The 20,738-nt window shown below is 38.4% G+C and overlaps 1 protein-coding gene across 33 annotated transcripts in view; it reads right to left on the bottom strand.

The window, feature by feature from the left end:
* Positions 1-20,738, bottom strand: part of rims2a (regulating synaptic membrane exocytosis 2a) — a 1,351,795-nt gene that overhangs the window by 283,088 nt on the left and 1,047,969 nt on the right. For 18 of the 33 annotated variants that reach the window (XM_051936048.1, XM_051936053.1, XM_051936061.1 and 15 more), the window contains 5 exons: positions 15,477-15,656; positions 14,895-14,926; positions 12,988-13,098; positions 12,515-12,547; positions 10,977-11,030 (listed from right to left, as the gene is read on the bottom strand). In XM_051936048.1, coding sequence (XP_051792008.1) covers positions 10,977-11,030; positions 12,515-12,547; positions 12,988-13,098; positions 14,895-14,926; positions 15,477-15,656 — 410 coding nt within the window. The remainder of the gene's footprint in view (positions 1-10,976; positions 11,031-12,514; positions 12,548-12,987; positions 13,099-14,894; positions 14,927-15,476; positions 15,657-20,738) is intronic. The other 15 variants (XM_051936078.1, XM_051936085.1, XM_051936086.1 and 12 more) reach the window with 8 other exon arrangements.

Raw genomic sequence — 20,738 nt, 5'->3', positions numbered from 1 at the left:
TCACTGCTCTGAACAGAAACCCTAGTTAAAGGGAATGTTTTGCTACAGTGGTATGAATTTCTCACCTGGTCAAACCTTTTCTAGTAAAGCCTCTGGAAATAGTTAAAAACTAATGAAAAGAGTCTGTGCACCTCTCTCACCATACCTTGGTAGGAAACCCACTCCAAGTTTGTTGACAGCTTGTGTTCTAAAAATAAAACACAGCACACACAACAAATAAATAAAAAGGTCTAGGCTAAGTTTTGTCATTCAGAAAAAATCTACAGTTAAAACCAAAGAAAAGCACCACATATCACAATTTGTATTCTAAAATGTAAATCACAACACACAAGGAAAGGTCTAACCTAACTTTATCACTGAGTAGAACATACAGTTTAAGCCAAAAAATCCAATCTGGGAGTTGGTCTCGTCCGTTATAGGAGATGGACGTCTGAAGCGGAGCTCCGCTAGCAGCGGCTTAATTTTCCCACGTATTTCATATTATTTAGAGGTATCCTGTATTTAACCCAATCCAAGGAACTTCCACTACAATATATAAGCATGAGTAGCAAGAAGAGAAGTCAGAAAGAACCGGAAAAGAAACTTAAAGCTGCATGAAAGTCTGGACAGACCTCCGGCCCGAGTGCGAGGTATGGTCTCTCGGAGACTGACCTGGAACAGGCAGACGAATGCGCAGATTTCCTAGGACCACGCTCCACTGTACAGTCTCCAGTCGAGAGTGAAAATGGGAGTGAAGGTGCAAGTAATACAGGTACGATGGATTGCCGATTTCTGAGGATCATTCGAGACTAGAAAAGGCCCTGCAGTACGTGCTCTCATCTACTCATCGCGAGCCCGCAGCATCTGCTGTAACAGGAGCTGCAATCCCACTTGCGGAGCAAGACAGCCAAAGTGAACTGTCTGAACTGAGAGAGATGATGAAAGAGATGATCTCTACACTGGCCACTGCCACGGCTACAGCAATAAGTGAGCTTAAGAAGGAGCTTAAGAAGGATAACAAAGACCGGGAAATGCGTCTATTTAAACGTTTTGATGTGACCTTTAAAGGCTTAGTGGAGAAACTAGACGAACACATTGAAGAAAATAGATCCAAACTGAAAAAACTTGCCACTCAGATAAATGACGTTACAGATCAGCTGGAGGTCGTTAAGCAGGCATTCACGGCTCGAGTTGAAACAGCGGAACAACTGGCATCTAACGCAGATGAAAAAACTACAGTTGCGAATTCCGAATGCAAAAAACTTGGAAACAGACTTGCGGCCCTGGAAGATGGGCGCAGAAGAAATAATATAAGAATTGAAGGTATAACTGAGAAACGAGAAAGCTCAAACCCAGTGAAATTTGCAGTAGAATTACTCTCTAAAATAATTGGAGATGACTTTAAATTAGATACCGAGATAGCAGCAGCTTATTGCATACTCTGATCAAGCACCTTTAAACCTAGGTCTTTTATTGTCCGCTTTGAACAATTACGATGTAAGCTTGATGTGATGGCACTTCTCAGACACAAGCAAGAGATTATATTTGAAAATGATCTTATTCGTATTTTCCCCGACTTCTCACCATTAACAGCTGCAAAACGCACAGCCTACTTTAACATTAAAAAGCTGCTACAGAAAGCCGATATCAAAAACAGCCTCATGTATCCCGCCAAACTGAAAGTGGAAGTTCAAGACCAATATTATGTATTTTCAAGCAAGGAGGAAGCTGAAAAGGAATTAAAGAAGCTGTTCCCGACACTCTTTTGAAAGTCAATAAGGAGCCGTATTCTGTCATGGCATGGGAAGGACCTATCATTTTCTGTCGGATCCACTTATAAAGAGACTGGTATTATAATTATACATCCTTTTCTTTAATTGGACACTATATGTTTATGTCTTAATTACAGTTATAGACGTGAATGTGTGGAAGTAATTAAAGTAGGGTTTGTTTTTTTTTTTTTTACTACCCTAAAGTAGAATGTTTAACATCATACCCTTGGTTTATTGCTATTTCTACTATTGCATTAGGATCTACTATGTTTATCCTAGACTACTTTTTAAAATCATTCCCAGGGTTCATTATTTTATTATCTTAATATCTTAAAATTGCTGAAGATTATTTTAAGATTACGGACTGTTAATGATTATATTTTTGGGAGATAGTATTTAGACTTCAGCTGCAATAAATATCTCTACCTTGTTTTAATTCTCAAACGCCACTGCGCGGGGGGTGGGGCTTGTTTTGTTTTGGATGTGCTCTGTCTCTTTGTATGTCAGAGGACTGGGACATTGCAAAGTGGGATCAAGCCTCATGAGGGGAGGCAAAATAGGGGGGTGGGGGATAAAGGGGGGAGAGAAGGAGAGCAGGCTATATCTAATCTATTCTTCTAATCCTTATAACTATAAATATCAACATAACAATAGGCTATATGGCAATAACTTGTGGGGAAATGTGAAATTAAGATTAAAACTGCCTCACTGCCAGTTAAGACTATTAAATGATATTAAAAACTCAGAATCAATGTCTCCATGATGGGACAGCTATCTTTGTGAGCTGGAATGTTAAAGGCCTGAATCACGAATTAAAGAGAAAGAAAGTATGCTCTCACCTAACAGGCTTAAACGCTAAAATAGTACAGTAATCCCTCCTCCATCATGGGGGTTGCATTACTGACCCCCCCGCGAAAGGTGAAAATCCGCGAAGTAGAAACCATATGTTTATATGGTTATTTTTATATTGTCATGCTTGGGTCACAGATTTGCACAGAAACACAGGAAGTTGTAGAGAGACAGGAACTTTATTCAAACACTGCAAACAAACATTTGTCTCTTTTTCAAAAGTTTAAACTGTGCTCCATGACAAGACAGAGATGACAGTTCTGTCTCACAATTAAAAGAATGCAAACATATCTTCCTCTTCAAAGGAGTGCGCGTCAGGTTCAGATAATGTCAAGAGAGATAGAGAAAAGCAAACAAATCAATAGGGCTGTTTGGCTTTTAAGTATGCGAAGCACCGCGGCACAAAGCTGTTGAAGGCGGCAGCTCACACCCCCTCCGTCAGGAGCAGAGAAAGAGAGAGAGAGACAGATAAAAACAAACAATCAAAAATCAATACGTGCCCTTCGTGCTTTTAAGTATGCGAAGCACCGTCCAGCATGTCGCTTCAGGAAGCAGCTGCACAGAAGGGAGCAAAGTGAAGATAATCTTTCAGCATTTTTAGACGTGCGTCTGTATCGTCTAGGTGTGTGAACAGCCCCCTGCTCAATCCCCCTACGTCAGGATCAGAGAATGTCAGCGCAAGAGACGGAGAGAGAAAAGTAAGTTGGGTAGCTTCTCAGCCATCTGCCAATAGCGTCCCTTGTATGAAATCAACTGGGCAAACCAACTGAGGAAGCATGTACCAGAAATTAAAAGACCCATTGTCCGCAGAAATCCACGAACCAGCAAAAAATCCGCGATATATATTTAAATATGCTTACATATAAAATCCGCGATAGAGTGAAGCCGCGAAAGGCGAAGCGCGATATAGAGAGGGACTACTGTATTTTTACAGGAGACCCACTTACTAAGCAAGGATCAGTCCAGACTACAAAAAGACTGGACTGGCCAAATGTTCCATTCTAGCTTTACAAAGAAAACTAGAGGTGTGGGAATTCTCATACACAGAACATTCCCATTTGTAGCATCAGATGTATCCCTGAAGGGAGATATGTGATGGTCATGGGCAACTTATTTAACAGTAAAATGATTTTGATAAATGTTTATGCACCCAATGTCAATGATAAGGAATTCATGCAAAATCTATTTGCATCCATTCCCAATGTGAACACTCATAAAATTATAATGGCTGGGGACTTTAATTGTGTTTTAAATCCACTCTTAAATAGGACTCCTGTGACAGGGGGACGACATCTAACACTGCAAAGACAATTACACAGTTTGTAACTGACCACAACTTATCAGACCCCTGGAGGTTTCTTAACCCAAACTCAAGAACATATTCGTTCTACTCACCAGTGCATCATAGCTACTCAAGAATTGATTATTTTTTTATAGATAATAATTTCTTGCCTACGATTAAATCGTGCAAATACGACACAATTGTCATCTCCGACCATGCCCCTCTAGTCTTGGAGCTAAAATCATTAAGCCCCTCACACTCACCTCGCAGATGGCATCTTAACCCTCTTCTATTGGCAGACGTGAACTGCACAGAATTTATATCCAAACAAATCAGCTTCTTCCTAGAGACAAACACACCCTCAGATGTTTCTGCAGGAACACTCTAGGAAACGCTAAAGGCCTTCTTAAGAGGACAGATTATTTCATATCTTTCCCACAGAAATAAATTAGAAACCAAGAAAGCATCAGAGCTAAGAAGCGAAATTACTAGAATAGATGAAGAACAAGCCAGGCGTCCAAGTGAAGCTCTTCATAGGAAAAGGCAGGCTCTGCATACAGAACTCAACATCTTGACAACTAAAGAAACTGAACAACTTATTTAGAAGTCAAGACATCATTACTATGAACACGGAGAGAAAGCTAATAAGTTTTTAGCTCAACAAATTCACAAGCAAAAAGTTCACAGTGCAATCCTAGTAATCACCAACACGAATGGAGAAGAAATCATTGACCATAAAAATATAATGCACACATTTAGAGATTATTATAAATCCTTATGTTCTATTGAGTTCAAAGAAGACAACACACAATCTAATGCATTTCTGGATACACCAGTAACCCAGCGATTCTAGAAAGAACCGCAAATCCAAGAATGGCAATCAGTTTCTGTTCCGTCTGATATTTGGAGGGATGAAATATCATGGAGGGTGGGTGCGTCCTGGGAAACTTTTGATGTAATTAAATAAACATATTTGTACTAAAGCAGTTTCTATTTGGAGCTGTGACTCATCTGGTTCTGGTGTTTCAGAGGCGCGTTGTAGGCGCCTTCGTTTATTTTTTTTATCCATGCAGTCTCTTTTTTTGTTTTTCTATGGCTGTGTCGTCAGCCAGAAGTCGTTTGCTGACGGCGGCGGTTTCGCGTGCTGAAGTGACCATGGCGGAGGATCCAGGCATGGAGGGCTACATTGCTAAACGAAGGTGGTATATGAGGTGTTTTGGGCGTTCGCGTTCGGGCGGCTGTACAATCTGGCGTGCACGCTTTACCTCAGGTTTAGTTGACAGGTCGTAGCCATATGGGCTCGTTTTTGTATTTCTAATCGTTGAGCTGTTTCTTTTTGGAGCCGTGACTCCTTTGCCTGTGCTGTTTCAGAAGCGTGTTGTGGGTGCCTTCGTTCATCGTTTTTATTCATACGGGCTTGTTTTTGTATTTCCGTTAGTTGACTTACTTTTAATACTGAATTACCGTTATGTGATTCAAATATGCCACACTGACTGCTGGCACAGTGGATTAGAGCATGTTTAGTTTACAGGTTGTGTTGTTTGGGCGCCACCTACTGACTCTGGGAAGTACGGGCTCGGTTTTGTATTACTAATCGTTGAGCTCTTTCCATTTGGAGCTGTGACTCCTTTGCCTCTGCTGTGTCAGAAGCGCGTTGTGGGCGCCTTCGTTCATCGTGTTTATCCATACGGGCTCGTTTTGTAATTCCGTTAGTTGAGCTCTTTCATTGTGGAGCCGTGACGTCTTTGCTTCTGGTGTTTCTGAAGCACGTTGTAGGAGCCTCCATGTATTGTTTTTATCCATGCGGTCTCATCTTTGTTGTTCTGTTGCTGTGTCGTTAGGTAGAAGTCGTTTACTGTTAGGAATCATAATCCAACTTACTTTTAATACTGAATTAGTGTTATGTGATTCAAATATGCCACACTGACTGCTGGCACAGTGGATTAGAGCAAGTTTAGTTTACAGGTTGTGTTGTTTGGGCGCCACCTACCGACTCTGGGAAGCCGCTGGGTTTGACTCTGGGGCGTTGAGGTGCAGTGCGCATGCGCGTTGGTGCATCCGCCGTCCGTGCATAAATTAAACTGTGGTTTACTAATATAGATTACAGACACCACAAATAGATGCTTCAAGTGCTGAGGAACTGGATAAACCTCTGACCCTATCAGAATTACTAGATGCTATAAAGTCACTTCAAAGCAGGAAATCAGCAGACCCTGATGGTTACCCCGTAGAATTTTATAAGAATTTCTCCACTCAGCTAGCTCCCCTCTTATTGACAACATTTACAGAAGCTAGAGACAACCAAATACTACCTCTAACTTTTCGTCAAGCATTAATCACCGTCTTTCCTAAACAAAATAAGGACTTGTTACAATGTGCATCATACAGACCAATTTCACTCCTGAATAATGATGTTAAGATACTCTCAAAAATTATAGCTAGAAGGATGGAGAAAGTGCTGCCCTCGGTAATATCACAGGATCAAACTGGATTTATTAAAGGCTGACACTTATCTTCCAATCTCCGACGCCTGTTTAATGTAATATATTCACCAGCAAAGTCAAACACCACAGAGATATTACTATTATTAGACGCAGAAAAAGCATTTGATATGATAGAATGGAACTACCTTTTCACTGCATTGGAGAAATTTGGGTTTGGCCTGAATATTTGTGCATGGATCAAACTACTGTATACCAGTCTAGAAGCTTCAGTTTGCATTAACAACATTTCTTCAGACTACTTTAAGCTAGAACATGGCACCAGACAAGGATGCCCCTTGTCACCACTGCTGTTTGCAATCGCCATTGAACCACTGGCGGTTCACTGTTGAAATTCTTACCAGACAAAGGGGATTATCAGAGAAGGACTGGAACAGAAAATTTCTCTATGTGCAGATGATATGGTTTTATATATATCAGACCCAGAAAACACTGTGCCTGCAGTTTTAACAACACTTACAGAATTTCAAAAGATATCTGGTCTCAGAATTAATCTGAGTAAAAGTATACACTTTCCAGTGAATTCACAAGCATATAATATTAGATTGGACACCCTACCTTTTACCATAGCAGATCAGTTTAAATACCTAGGGGTAAATATCACAAGTAAACATAAAGCTCTTTATCAACAAAATTTTGCCGTCTGTATGGAAAAAATTAAGCAAGACTTGCATAGATGGTCAACCCTTCATCTCACTCTAGCCTGAAGAATTAACGTTGTTAAGATGAATATCCTTCCTAAACTTCTTTTTTTATTTCAAAACATTCCAATATATATCAATAAATCGTTTTTTAAGCAATTAGATTCAACTATAACCTCATTTATTTGGAACTCAAAACACTCACGCATCCGAAGAGCGACCCTACAAAGACCTCAAGCAGAAGGTGGCATGGCTTTACCTAATTTATTACTGGGCAGCAAACATACAAGTCATAAAAACCTGGACACAAAAAATGAACATACACAGGCTTGGCCCGCAATAGAAGTAAAATCCTGTAGTACTTCTTTATACTCCCTGCTCTGCACTCCAATAAATGCAAGTTATCGCAAATATACTAATAACCCAATTGTGCTTTACTCACTCAATATATGCAACCAACTTAGAAAGCATTTTAAGATGGAAAACCTTTTATCTGTGGCAACTCTGCAAGAGAACCACCTCTTTCTACCCTCGCAAACATATCCAGTTTTTAATACCTGGAAAAGATTTGAGATTAAATTGCTCAGAGATCTTTATATAGACAATATCTTTGCATCCTTTGAACAATTACATTCCAAATTCAACTTCACAGCTACACATTTCTTTCACTATCTTCAAATTAGAAACTTTGTTAAACAGAAACTGCCCGATTTTCCTCATCTTGTACCCTCCACAATGCTGGAAAAAATACTGCTCAATTTCGAGGAATTAGACACCATTTCCGCATCATATAAAATCTCATTAGAGTCCCTTCCTTTCAAAGATCCAAGAGGACATTGGGAAAAAGATCTCTTAATTAATATATCAGAAAAGGAGTGGAAGGTAGCATTGCAGAGAATTCACTCGAGTTCCATATGAGCAAAGCATAGAATTATTCAACTAAAAATTATATATCGAGCTCATCTGTCTCGCTTAAAACTGTCCAAAATGTTTCCAGGGCAAGATCTAACCTGCGAACGCTGCAACCAAGCTCCTGCCTCACTGGGTCACATGTTTTGGGCCTGCACCAAATTAACATCATTTTGGACCAAAATTTTTAAGTGCCTTTCAGACAGCCTTGGTGTCACAATCCCTCCTAACCCATTAACAGCTGTGTTCGGTGTTCTTCCAGACGGACTTGAAGTGGAGAAGGACAAGCAAACGGTGATTGCATTCACTACACTTTTGGCACGCAGACTTATTTTGTTAAATTGGAAGAACCCTAATTCTCCTCTGATAAGTCAGTGGGAAACCGATCTTTTATATTATTTGAAATTGGAAAAAATCTAATTCTCAGTTACAGAATCTGTACAGAATTTTTTCAAAACCTGGCAAGATCTAATCAATAATATTTTAGAATAAGAAGAAATAATTATTTTTGCATTTCTTTCCCTTCTCCATTTTTTATTTACCTATATATATTTTTTCCTTTCTTTTGTTTATTTCTGCCCTATTAAAAAGCCCTACGCAATTCTCCTTTGGCCATGCTCTCCTTCTCAAGGGTGGGGTTTGATTTGTCTTCAAATCTATTTTTGTATAAATTGATCTATTTGTATTGAATGATTACAATAAAATTAATAAATAAAATTAAAAAAATCCAATCTAATAAACAAACATAAAAAGAAACACCACACATCACAAATGTTAAGCAGGATCTTCAGAACTTGCCTTTTCTCCCATTAATAGGCAGGCACTGAGGTTTCTCATCACAGTCTTAACATAAAAAAATAGTATAAATAAGAGACAAAAATGGATAATCATTTAAAGGTGAAAGACATCTAAACTATGTTGGATATTTTACTATTCTATATTGTACATATGTATTCTTTACTGTATACATTCATTGAAAAGTCAATTAAAACATAAAATATTCTACAATGAAACTTGCACATTGCTCCAAAAAATAATAAACACACAAAAAATATATAAATAAACACACATAAACTATACTGTATTGTATAATGTAGCATATACTGTAGACCAGAAATATTAACACACAAGAGTCTAAAGCAAAGACAAAACAACATATATCATTGATAATTTATTTACATTAGGGAATGACTGATCTACAAAATGGAGGAATACCTCTAAGGACAAATGGTGAGCTGTTTCTGCAGAACAGAACTTAAAGGATCAGGAAATTGTTATGAGTGGAAGCTTGAATACTTGAAATACATATGGAAGATATTGGTTAGCTCATTATTATGCCACAGATAGAAGCATTCTATTAAGTGTCCCCAAAGTTAAGCATGTATTACATTATCAGTTTGCGAAGCGTTATTCAGTAGAAAATTACTGATAGAATAATAAGGCTCATGAATCCAATTAATAACTACTGTAGCTACAAGAATAATTGCTTTGTAAAAGACCAATTTTGAGAGCATTTCCATTCTTGACAGCCCTATTCACATATTTATATACTGATACAAGAAAGTAATCTGGAAACATTGCCACTGTATGAGCATAAAGGTTGCAATGCAGTAACCTATCCTGGATGTGAAGGTAGTAAAACATTTTAGAATTTACTGACATGACTAGGCAAATGTAGAATTTTTACTTAAAGTAAATCAGATATATTTTAAAAATATATGGATTATGCAGATAGTCATCCCTTACATGTTTGCAAGCGCAATTAACTGAGCACAGGCAATATTTACCTTTGGACTCAACCTTACTCCCACATATTTATTATTATTTTATGTATTTATATTTAAAGTTATGGTATATTAAGTTAACTGAAAATTAAGAACAGATAATTAACTATTCACTTTTGCAAATATAAAATGTACACTGATATTAAAGTTAATGCAAATGTTAAGGCTTATCTGGAGACAATGCAAAAAGTCTCATCCAAAAAACTGCCAGGATTTCAAATTTAAATCTATCAGTAAATTCAATACATGTTACAACTATTTTTGAATTAGAAAGTGTAAAAACTTTGGAAGTTTCATTTTATTGAGCAATGCTAGTGTCACAGTGATTGACACTATTAGCTGTGTGCTGGTATTCATGTTGTGTGGACAACCCCTATCAGGAAGATAGAATCTTTCAGCTGTGCCCATGGAGACTGGTTTTGAGTAGAATAAAGAGGTGAAATATTTTGCAACACTAGCAACACCATTGCTTATACAGGTGTGAATTGTGCCCCCATCACACTGTCATAAGTACTTTGCTCATTACAAATAATAAACAAGTACCAACAGCCTATTGCCACCTCACTTGCCCACATATCTGTAGGCAGATTAGGAAGAGAGTGACTGAGTAGCAGGAGGTCCAGGATACAAATTATTGATGATCTAAGCAGTTTGCTATATTCAGACATATAAGGTATACCACTCAGTTGTGAGATTTTATGTTTTATTAAAAAATGAAAACAGAATGTTTTTTTGCATATAAAGAAATTATACTTTGAAATCACAGTCATCTTTTTGGACGACCATTTATTGACTGCGTTTAAAGTATCATGGAGTTGAGAATTATTCTATTACTGCAAGAACTCTTACTTGCAAAACAGCTAAATCACAGAAGAATACTCAAAGAATGTATTTTTCCCTTTATAAAATTTGTGGTTTATTAACCTGCTACTGTCTGAAAGTGGTGCTCTTGAAACTAAATTAATCTACATTTAGATCATCTATGTTATACAGAAACTCAAGATTACTATTATGAAGTTTAAATCATAGATAAAAATATTCTTAAAAGGTTGTGGCACTAAATAATCTAAAATTACAAAGATAATAAATAACTTTCATTCTCCATAACAGTTCTGCCAAGCCTCTTTAGTGGGTTATGTTTATCACTGTATCAGGTAAGCTCTTTCAGTATAACTCAAACACAGTGGCCTGCATATACACAACTAAATTAGAATATCTAATAAGCAGCAAATATTGTGTTTCATCACGTGCAGACGCACCTTCCTCAGTCTCTGACCCCTTTTCAGCATGCTCATTTTCTTCCCCTGCTTCTTCTGTGTACATCATGAAACAAAACCCAGGATGAAATGTTAAAAATACATGAAAGCACCACGTAAAATGGTAATGAATGTGCATAAACATATTTACTTCCGAAAAAAAAGTAAAACATGCTTTCTATTAATTGACAGTTCAAATGAAGTAAGAAAGTGAAATTTCTTCTTCTAAGACAAGGAGAAATAATTTGTATGATTTTTCTACATGTAGATGGTTGGTTTAAAATTCAGTAAGGTTTTGTTTTAATTAGCAAAAGCATACTATCAAATTGTTTTTGCATATCTTACATATTGCTCATTTGCAAGTTTCTATTGCTAATGCAACAGAAATCAAACAAGAGGAGGTCTGTGTTTCTCCAGAAAAAGAACTGTAAAAAGTATAAAATATAATTATTTTCCTTATGTTTAAAACAAAAAAACAAACAAAAAAAAGTTCCTGAAATGGCACCTAAAACAACTGCTGGAAATTTAGATTATTTTTTCAGATTGAATTTGCAAATATTACTGTCACTCTGTAGAATACAAATATTAAAAAAAATAAAAATCTTTGTACCAGATATGAAACTGATATGTATATCTGCTGCTATAGTGAAAAGATAAGATATTTAACAAGTTTTGTTTTATGCCATTCCACAGCCCAACTACAAAATATTACATAGCAGCTTACAAATATTGGGACAATTGCAGTGTACTTTTACTATTTAGGATTGCAAAGATAACAGCACATATTTAGCTTGGATGTTGTTGTTTTTATGTCATTTAAGTCAACTTTAATTTTGCATCATGTTCTTTAACAATTACTGCAGAATTTACTGTACATATTTTAGGGCATTTTCATAAAACATTAAACTTTTTGAAATTGTACGATTCTTGATACAGTACTGTCATACTGAATAAATAATTTCTGTTTTACAAAACAAATTTTAAGTACAATACCTTCATACAGAATAAATGTTTTCTGTTTTACAATGTTGGTGTAGGAGTGTTTGTCTGTCTATGGGATAACATAGTATTTTGGCTTTCAAGAAGATTTCTTTAATTCTCTAAGCAAATGATACTGAACGTAAAGCCAGAAGTAAATTACTGACATGCACCTCCAAGTCTACTTTAAAGTAAAACAGAAAACATCAGCATAAAAACATGGTTCAATTAAAATTGTAAATAGTTATAAAAGTAAAAGACAAAATGAAATATGATGATTTCTAAAAAAAAAGATTAAATTAACTTGTTTCCGTATAAAACATGCACACAAGAACAGGCACTGCAGTGGAAATTACTTGGTTTTATGTAATCACCTTTGCATGAATAAATGCTAAATCACAGCAAATCAGGACTGAACAAAGGTCAAAGCAGAGTAAGAGTAACAGTGAGACAAAGTATGTTGATTATTAACACCTATCTCACAAGTATTCACTTTTTGAAACTCAGTTCTACAAGAGGTTGCCACAAAAGTAAGCCCTACTTTTTCAAAGTACTGTACAGACCTTTATAAAGCTCTACTTCTTCTTCTCCATTTTCTAGGAAAAATGAACCAAAACAGCAATAAAAGTTATGTAAAAATGAAAACAAAATGAACAAATCAAAATGAACATAAAGCATTTAATGTTTCTAAAACTCCTTATTTCATAGGAAACCTGCAAGGAAGACATTCTAAAGACAGTTGTCCATATATTAAAAAACGCATTCAACAAAAATATTTGAAAGACAATCTACTTTCTTAATAACATAAGTAATACAGGTAACTGTGAAAGGTATACTGATAAATGAAATACATGAACACTGATTTGCACAGATAAAATTCCAGGTAATTCTTTGTATATAAAACTAGTAACATGAGGCAATGTACTGTATACCCATCTGAATGTTGTCTACAACGTCAAATCACTTTATTCATGAAGGCAGAGTTATTTAATGTGCTTTAAGAATTCTGTCTTTAGAACAATAGGCATTAACTTACTTCTTTCTAAAGTACCCTTTGGAGGAAGTTGTGGTAACTGGCGTCCTCTTCTTCCGGCTGCTGGAGTACTGGTGGGACTGGTCTGAACAGATCCACTACGAAGATGTGACCTGAGGGACACAAAATAATTTGTCAAAGTAGCACCTATAAGAGCTTCACTGAAATGAAGCTGTTTGCAACATTTCACTAAAAACAGAATAATGTAATCTTTGAATAAGAGGTCAAGGTCTTCTTTTACTGAAATGTCTAAAGTATATGATTTCTAGTGTTATTTATGTATATACATATATTTCATTTTTTAAAATCAAACTAATACATTTTACTGTATTATACAAAGCTAAGATTTAAAAGGTACACTGGCAAAAATACTCAAAGGCACACATGTTTATTTCAGGATACATTTTTAAAATATAATGTTTTCTAAAGTAAATAAATAACAGAATGTTTTAAATTTTATCTGCATTAAAATCAAATGATTTATTATCTGGCTTTACATAAGGCTGCAGCATGTGTTCTATTATTATTGTTACCAAAATGGAATTTTTAGGAACGGCATTCTGTATGCATAAAAGACCAGCTACTGCCTGATCTGCTTTACTCAGTTTATTTTATGAAACCCCCTTAAAATCACAACCTGAAAATACGCTTGATGTTTTTTTTTTTGTTTTTGATTACTCAGAAAATAATTTATAATGATCAAGTCTTCTGGTTAAATCAGCTTTGTATTGTGAGTCAACAGACTGTACCATGAACCTACCATGAAACCTACTGCACTTGATGGTAGTGAAACTCCAAAAGCACAGCTGCCCAATAAATCTCCAACCCCCACCCAAAATACAGGGCAGAACAGAATCACTGCTTTGGGTAGTTGTCATAGTAAAACTTTTTAAGTAATGACAAAGAACCGCAAAAATAAAAAAGTCTTAACAAATAAATAAAAGTCTTCCCTTGTAAATAAATCAGAAAGTTCAATCGACATTAAAAAAAATCCTTAACTGGTAACTAAAAGCTTAAATTTATTCTAAAAGTTTCCTGATGCACATATAGTCAATTTGGCTATAAAAAAACAACTAATTTTATCGTTACAAAATGTTTGCAAATTTAAGTTACAAACATGGAAGCCATTTTGCATTGTCTTACACAACAGTCACATTACTTTAAAAACTAGCATTAAAAACCAAAACTAACATTATGGAATATATCTTTAAATTGTAATAGAATTTGTTATTTAAATCTTAATTACTATAAAAATATTAAAATTACCAACTGTTCCACTTGTGCTAAGAAGTGCTGTAGCACTTCACTAACTGTTTTGAATAAAGAGACATTATTGCAAGCAATTAAGTCAGTAACTTGACTTTTATTTATGTTTCCTCTTAAAATTTAAAACATTCTACTTTTCTTTTTTAACAATATAATTTTAATGTAGTCAATATCCAGGGCAGTCAGTAAACCAAATGTGATATATTTTGTGTTGGACAACAGTTGCCAGATTTGATTCTATAAGACCATTGCTGCACTTGTTCTTTCTTCCATCCAGCTCCTTAACAAAATACACATTAAAGACTTAATATTAATGCTTGTTTAATTATATAAATTTAATGCAGACTATATAAAAAATGCATTTTAGTTTTAAATTAAGAAACTGGATATAATATAAAGGTGCTACAATGGCCAATCAGGAGATATTCCGAGAATATTTAGTATTGAAGGAGAAAGTTGTAAGTGTGGCTGACATAAGACATTAAACTCTCATTTTTATTAGTTTGCCAAATGTGTACATCTCATTAATTCAACTACACTTATAATTTAAAACAAAACAAAAATAATACTAGCAACATTTAATTATACACCTGTTCATATAAAAAAGGAAGACATTATACTACTATCATTCTAACATTCTTCCCCAACATGTAAATCAGGATGTTCATATCTAATGCTGCATGCGGATTTCATTAGGACAAAATAAAAACATATCATAGAAATTAATATACAGTTTTTGAGCTCAAACTTTGTTGGTTTTACAAATAAATAAAATGAGTGAAAATGTGTAATATACTCATCACAAAAACAGTTACTGTTTAATCATCAGAGACTTTATGAGTTTAGCTTTGATAGTGATGTCAAATGTCAAAAAATGGCAAAAGATTGTTCAAGGTACAAGAAAAGCTGGGAAGCAGCAAGGTACTAAATGCAGGATACTATCCAAGTTTTTCCTAATGATCCACAAAACAGATGCTGCTAAATATATAATTATGTTAGTAAATAAATAAAAATGACAGTTACACACTATTATATCCACAGCAGAATATAAGTAGTGTGTGTGTGAAACAAAATAAGTTAGTATCTACTGTTTTGAAAGCTAGTCTAGAATGGAAAATTTACACCACTTATACTACAAGAAAAAAAATAAAAACAAATGTGAATTGACGTGGGGTGAAGGGCGACGGGATTGAATTAGTTGGGCTTGTTTGATTGTTTTGGGTCACCTCGTTAAGGCAGGTGAGGGAGGGGCTGATCTTCCTGATGTTAAAGATGGCATCGATCTCATGAGGTTAGAGTCGAGGCGCTCAGTGGACCGGGAGCGGGTGGTGGTCCGCTCAATCATGGTACGCTGATCTGTGGATCTGGATCTTTGATTTTCATGTCTATCCAGGCCTTCACAATTCCTGAAATGTTATTCAAAAAACCACACAGTTGACCTACAGTAAGTAGAGCATATCAAAATGTATACCAGGTCACCTGCTTCTAATAAAATGAAGTACCTTAAGTCTTAACTGATTAGGGCATGAGGAAGAAGTCAATGGACAAAGTAGACTGATGGGCCATTCTCAAAATTATAGGGTACAAAAGAGTTTAAGCATGCAATCTATTTTACACAGCATGTACAGTACATTTTGTCAGATTACAAGTTCTGCAGTAACACATTAATTATTTGAAGTAACTCCCCAAAATGGACACTAAAATAACTCTCCTCAAATAATATTTTTCTCCTAATATAGTTGAATCTGTTATACAGTCTGATGTCTTCCATGTGCTGTTAGGTAAGAAAATTGAAGGTTCACCAAAAACAGAATAGTAGAATGTACCTGCAAACTGGAAAAAAGTTGTACAGTGAATGAACAGCTTGCAATGTTATAAACTTGAAAAGAAATAAAAACACAAGTCAGAAAAAATACTTGGTGTGTTTTCGGTTTTTGAACAACCCTTCTGTTTTGTATGTATGTGAAGTCACTGTCCTACAATAAATTCTATTACTTCTAAAACAAGTCATAAAACTTGGAATCTGTCTAGAATGCATTTTCATATGGAAATATCCAGTTGATCCATGCACCAAAAAGAAGCATATAAATATAGTGCTATCAAGGTAAGACTTCCATGGATAAGAAATCCATTTGATAATATAGACAAGCAGATATACCTGTCTAGATAATTCAAATGTTTACAAAATATCAGTTTTTATTCCCACAGTGTCAGGAATACAGTGAGAAAGATGACCAAAAATTATTATTAGGAAGAAAAAATACAGGAAGATGAAGGCACAAAAAGAAGCTTTACAAGGCAATCAAAAAACAGGCACAAGTCAAAACCTTTTTCAACATCGTTCTTCTTAGGGGTAAAACCATAATCAAAGTCAAACTGAAAGCAAAATTTAAAACCAAGCAAACCTGAAACTAAGAATATTGTCTTCTTTTGCTAACTAGCACTACATGTACTTTTAGATAGTCATCAGTCAAACATAGATATGTCCGACAGTCCTAGAGTTGCCATTTTATAGCAGGAGCCCCCACCAAGATCTCATGCCTGGGGAAAATCTGATAATAGATCATCCCGTGAGTAAAACAAAATGGCACCTTCCTTAAGCGCCAACATGGTGGGCAAACAAGACTTAATACTTTAAACATGACTAGAAATAAAAGATAATATATGAAAATTACTCAATATACTGCCAAAAATATTAAAACACAGATTTATAACACAGAGAGGGCATATTATACCAAGTGGGAGCATACAGTATAGGGTAGACAAAGGAAGTGCTAAGAGGTTCAGCCTGGCCTTGTGTGCTTTTTTATAGTAGAACGCTTCTAACCTGGACCTCTAATCTCATCATATAGACTGGAACACCTGACTACTGATGTGTGATTCGTGAGGGGTTCATTCCTTTTGAATGACTCTTTTCAGTGAATCACATGAATCACTTCATGAGCATGAACAAATTGGTCAACAGGACTAGTGCTAAAGTGCAAGCATGTCCTGCATGACAATGATGTCATTGTTTTCCCTTTCGCTCCTGCTGCCTACAGGTGGATGTGTAAAGCGCCTGCACAAGAACCACCTAACTCATGAGTCTTGATGCATTTGATTTGTGAACAAGTAATTACCCAAGAATAAGTCTAACAATTCTTGTTCATTTGATTTTTGAATTAATCATTACAAGTAGCACAATTGTCATTCACTTTATACATTTTAAATGGTTTGTGCACGGAAGTAGAGCAAAAGCATATGAATTATCATATGAAATATATAATGAATTATATATTTATATATTTAACCATATATTTATAGACAATGAATTAAATAAAAATTAACCAACAATATTATTAATGATATATTTATATACACACATATGTACATATATAAAAAACCATTGTACGAATGATTAAATTATATCTTTGTGTTGCGAATAGAGGGAACTCCACTTACCCACTCACAGGCTTCTCATATACGCTATATTCTAAACTAATCAAATGAATCAAAAGAATCGATTCACTTAAACGCATGAGTGTAAGATTCTCTCATTCATCATACACGTGGAATACAATAGCAATATATTTACATTACAATGTATTGATCCCCTCCTCGAACCGCCACCTTATCGTGGTGGAGGGGTTTGCGTGTCCCAATGATCCTAGGAGCTCTGTTGTCCGGGGCTTTATGCCCCTGGTAGGGCCACCCAAGGCAAACTGATCCTAGGTGAGGGATGAGACAAAGTGCGGTTCAGCAGACCTTCTATGATGAATAAAAAATTTGGACGGCATTTTCCCTCGCCCAGACGCGGGTCACCGGGGCCCCCCTCTGGAGCCAGGCCTGGAAGTGGGGCTCGATGGCGAGCGCCTGGTGGCCGGGCTTGCACCCATGGGGCTCGGCCGGGCACAGCCCGAAGAGGCAACGTGGGTCCCCCTTCCCATGGCTCACCATGTATAGGAGGGGCCAAGGAGGTCGGGTGCAGTGTGAGTTGGGTGGTGGCCGAAGCCAGGGACCTTGGCAGTCCGATCCTTGGCTACAGAAGCTGGCTCTTGGGACGTGGAATGTCACCTCTCTGAAGGGGAAGGAGCCTGAGCTAGTGCACGAGGTCGAGAGGTTTCGGCTAGATATAGTCGGGATCATCTCAACGCACAGCTTGGACTCTGGAACCAATCTCCTTGAGAGGGGCTGGACTCTCTACCACTCTGGAGTTGACCCCGGTGAGAGGCGCCGAGCGGGTGTGGGCATACTTATTGCCCCCCCGACTTGCAGCCTGTACATTGGGGTTTACCCCGGTGGATGAGAGGGTAGCCTCCCTTCGCCTTCGGGTGGGGGGACGGTTCCTAACTGTTGTTTGTGCATATGCACCGAACAGCAGTTTGGAGTACCCACCCTTTTTGGAGTCCCTGGAGGGGGTGCTAGAGGGCATACCTTCTGGGGACTCCCTCGTACTGCTGGGAGACTTCAATGCTCACGTGTGCAATGACAGTGAAACCTGGAAGGGCGTGATTGGGAGGAATGGTCCCCCCGATCTGAACCCGAGTGGTGTTTTGTTATTGGACTTCTGTGCTCGTCACGGATTGTCCATAATGAACACCATGTTCAAGCATAGGGGTGTTCATATGTGTACTTGGCACCAGGACACCCTAGGCCTCAGTTCGATGATCGACACTGTGGTCGTGTCGTCGGACTTGCGGCCACATGTCTTGGAAACTCGGGTGAAGAGAGGGGCGGAGCTGTCAACTGATCAACACCTGGTGGTGAGTTGGCTTCGACGGTGGAGGAGGATGCCGGTCAGGCCTGGTAGGCCCAAACGTGTTGTGAGGGTCTGCTGGGAACATCTGGCAAAGTCCCCTGTCATAAGTACCTTTAACTACCACCTCCGGCAGAACTTTGATCACGTCCCGAGGGAGGTGGCGGACATTGAGTCCGAATGGGCCATGTTCCGTGCCTCTATTGTTGAGGCGGATGACCAGAGCTGTGTCCGTAAGGTGGTCGGTGCCTGTCGTGGCGGCAATCCCCAAACCCGTTTGGTGGACACTGGCGGTGAGGGTTGCTGTCAAGCTGAAGAAGGAGTCCTACAGGACCCTTTTGTCCTGTGGGACTCTGGAGGCAGCTAATAGGTACAGGCAGGCGAAGCGGAATGCGGCTTCGTTGGCTGCTAACGCAAAAACTCGGGCATGGGAGGAGTTTGGGGAGGCCATGGAGAACGTCTCAGGAGGGGGAAGCAGTGCAGTGTCAACACTGTATATGGTGGGGATGGTGCGCTGCTGACCTCGACTCGGGACGTTGTGGGTCGGTGCGGGGAGTACTTCGAAGACCTCCTAAATCCAACTAACATGCCTTCCAATGAGGAAGCAGAGCCTAGGGACTCGGAGGTGGGCTCTCCCATCTCTGGGACTGAGGTTACCGAGGTGTTCAAAAAACTCCTTGGTGGCAGGGTCCTGGGGGTGGATGAGATACGCCCGGAGTTCCTCAAGGCTCTGGATGTTGTAGGACTGTCTAGTTTGACACGTCTCTGCAACATCGCATGGACATCGGGGACAGTGCCTCTGAATTGGCAGACTGGGGTGGTGGCCGCCTCTTTAAGAAGGGGGACCGGAGGGTGTGTTCCAAATACAGAGGGATCACACTCCTCAGCCTCCCTGGAAAAGTCTATTCTGGGGTTCTGAAGAGGAGGTTCTGTCGGATAGTCGAACCTCGGATTAAAGAGGAACAGAGTGGTTTTTGTCCTGGTCGCCGAACAGTGGACCAGCTCTACACCCTTAGCAGAGTCCTGGAGGGTGCATGGGAGTTTGCCCAACCAGTCTACATGTGTTTTGTGGACTTGGAAATGGCGTTCGACTGTGTCCCTCAGGGAATCCTGTGGGAGGTGCTCCGGGAGTATGGGGTACCGGACCCCTTGATAAGGGCTGTTCGGTCCCTGTACAACCGGTGTCAGAGCTTGGTCCGCATTGCCGGCAGTAAGTCGAACCCGTTTCCAGTGAGAGTTGGACTCTGCCAGGGCTGCCGTTTGTCACCGATTCTGTTCATACCTTTTATGGACAGAATTTCTAGGCGCAGCCAGGGTGTTGAGGGGGTCCGGTTTGGTGGATTCAGGATTGGATCACTGATTTTTGCAGATGATGTTGTCCTGTTTGCTTCATCAGGCCGTGATCTTCAGTTCTCTCTGGATTGGTTCGCAGCTGAGTGTGAAGTGGCTGGGATGGGAATCAGCACCTCCAAATCCAAGACCATGGTCCTCAGCCGGAAAAGGGTGGAGTGCCCTCTCAGGGTGGGAGGCGAGATCCTGCCCCTAGTGGAGGAGTTCAAGTATCTTGTGGTCTTGTTCACGAGTGAGGGAAGAATGGAGTGTGAGATCGACAGGCGGATCGGTGCAACGTCCGCAGTGATGCGGGCTCTGCATCGGTCTGTCGTGGTGAAAAAGGAGCTGAGCCAAAAGGCAAAGCTCTCAATTTACCAGTCGATCTATGTTCCTACCCTCACCTATGGTCATGAGCTATGGG

The sequence above is a fragment of the Erpetoichthys calabaricus genome, chromosome 13 (assembly GCF_900747795.2).
Source record: "Erpetoichthys calabaricus chromosome 13, fErpCal1.3, whole genome shotgun sequence".
Taxonomy (NCBI): domain Eukaryota; kingdom Metazoa; phylum Chordata; class Cladistia; order Polypteriformes; family Polypteridae; genus Erpetoichthys; species Erpetoichthys calabaricus.
This window is presented reverse-complemented; position numbering and strand designations above follow the sequence as displayed.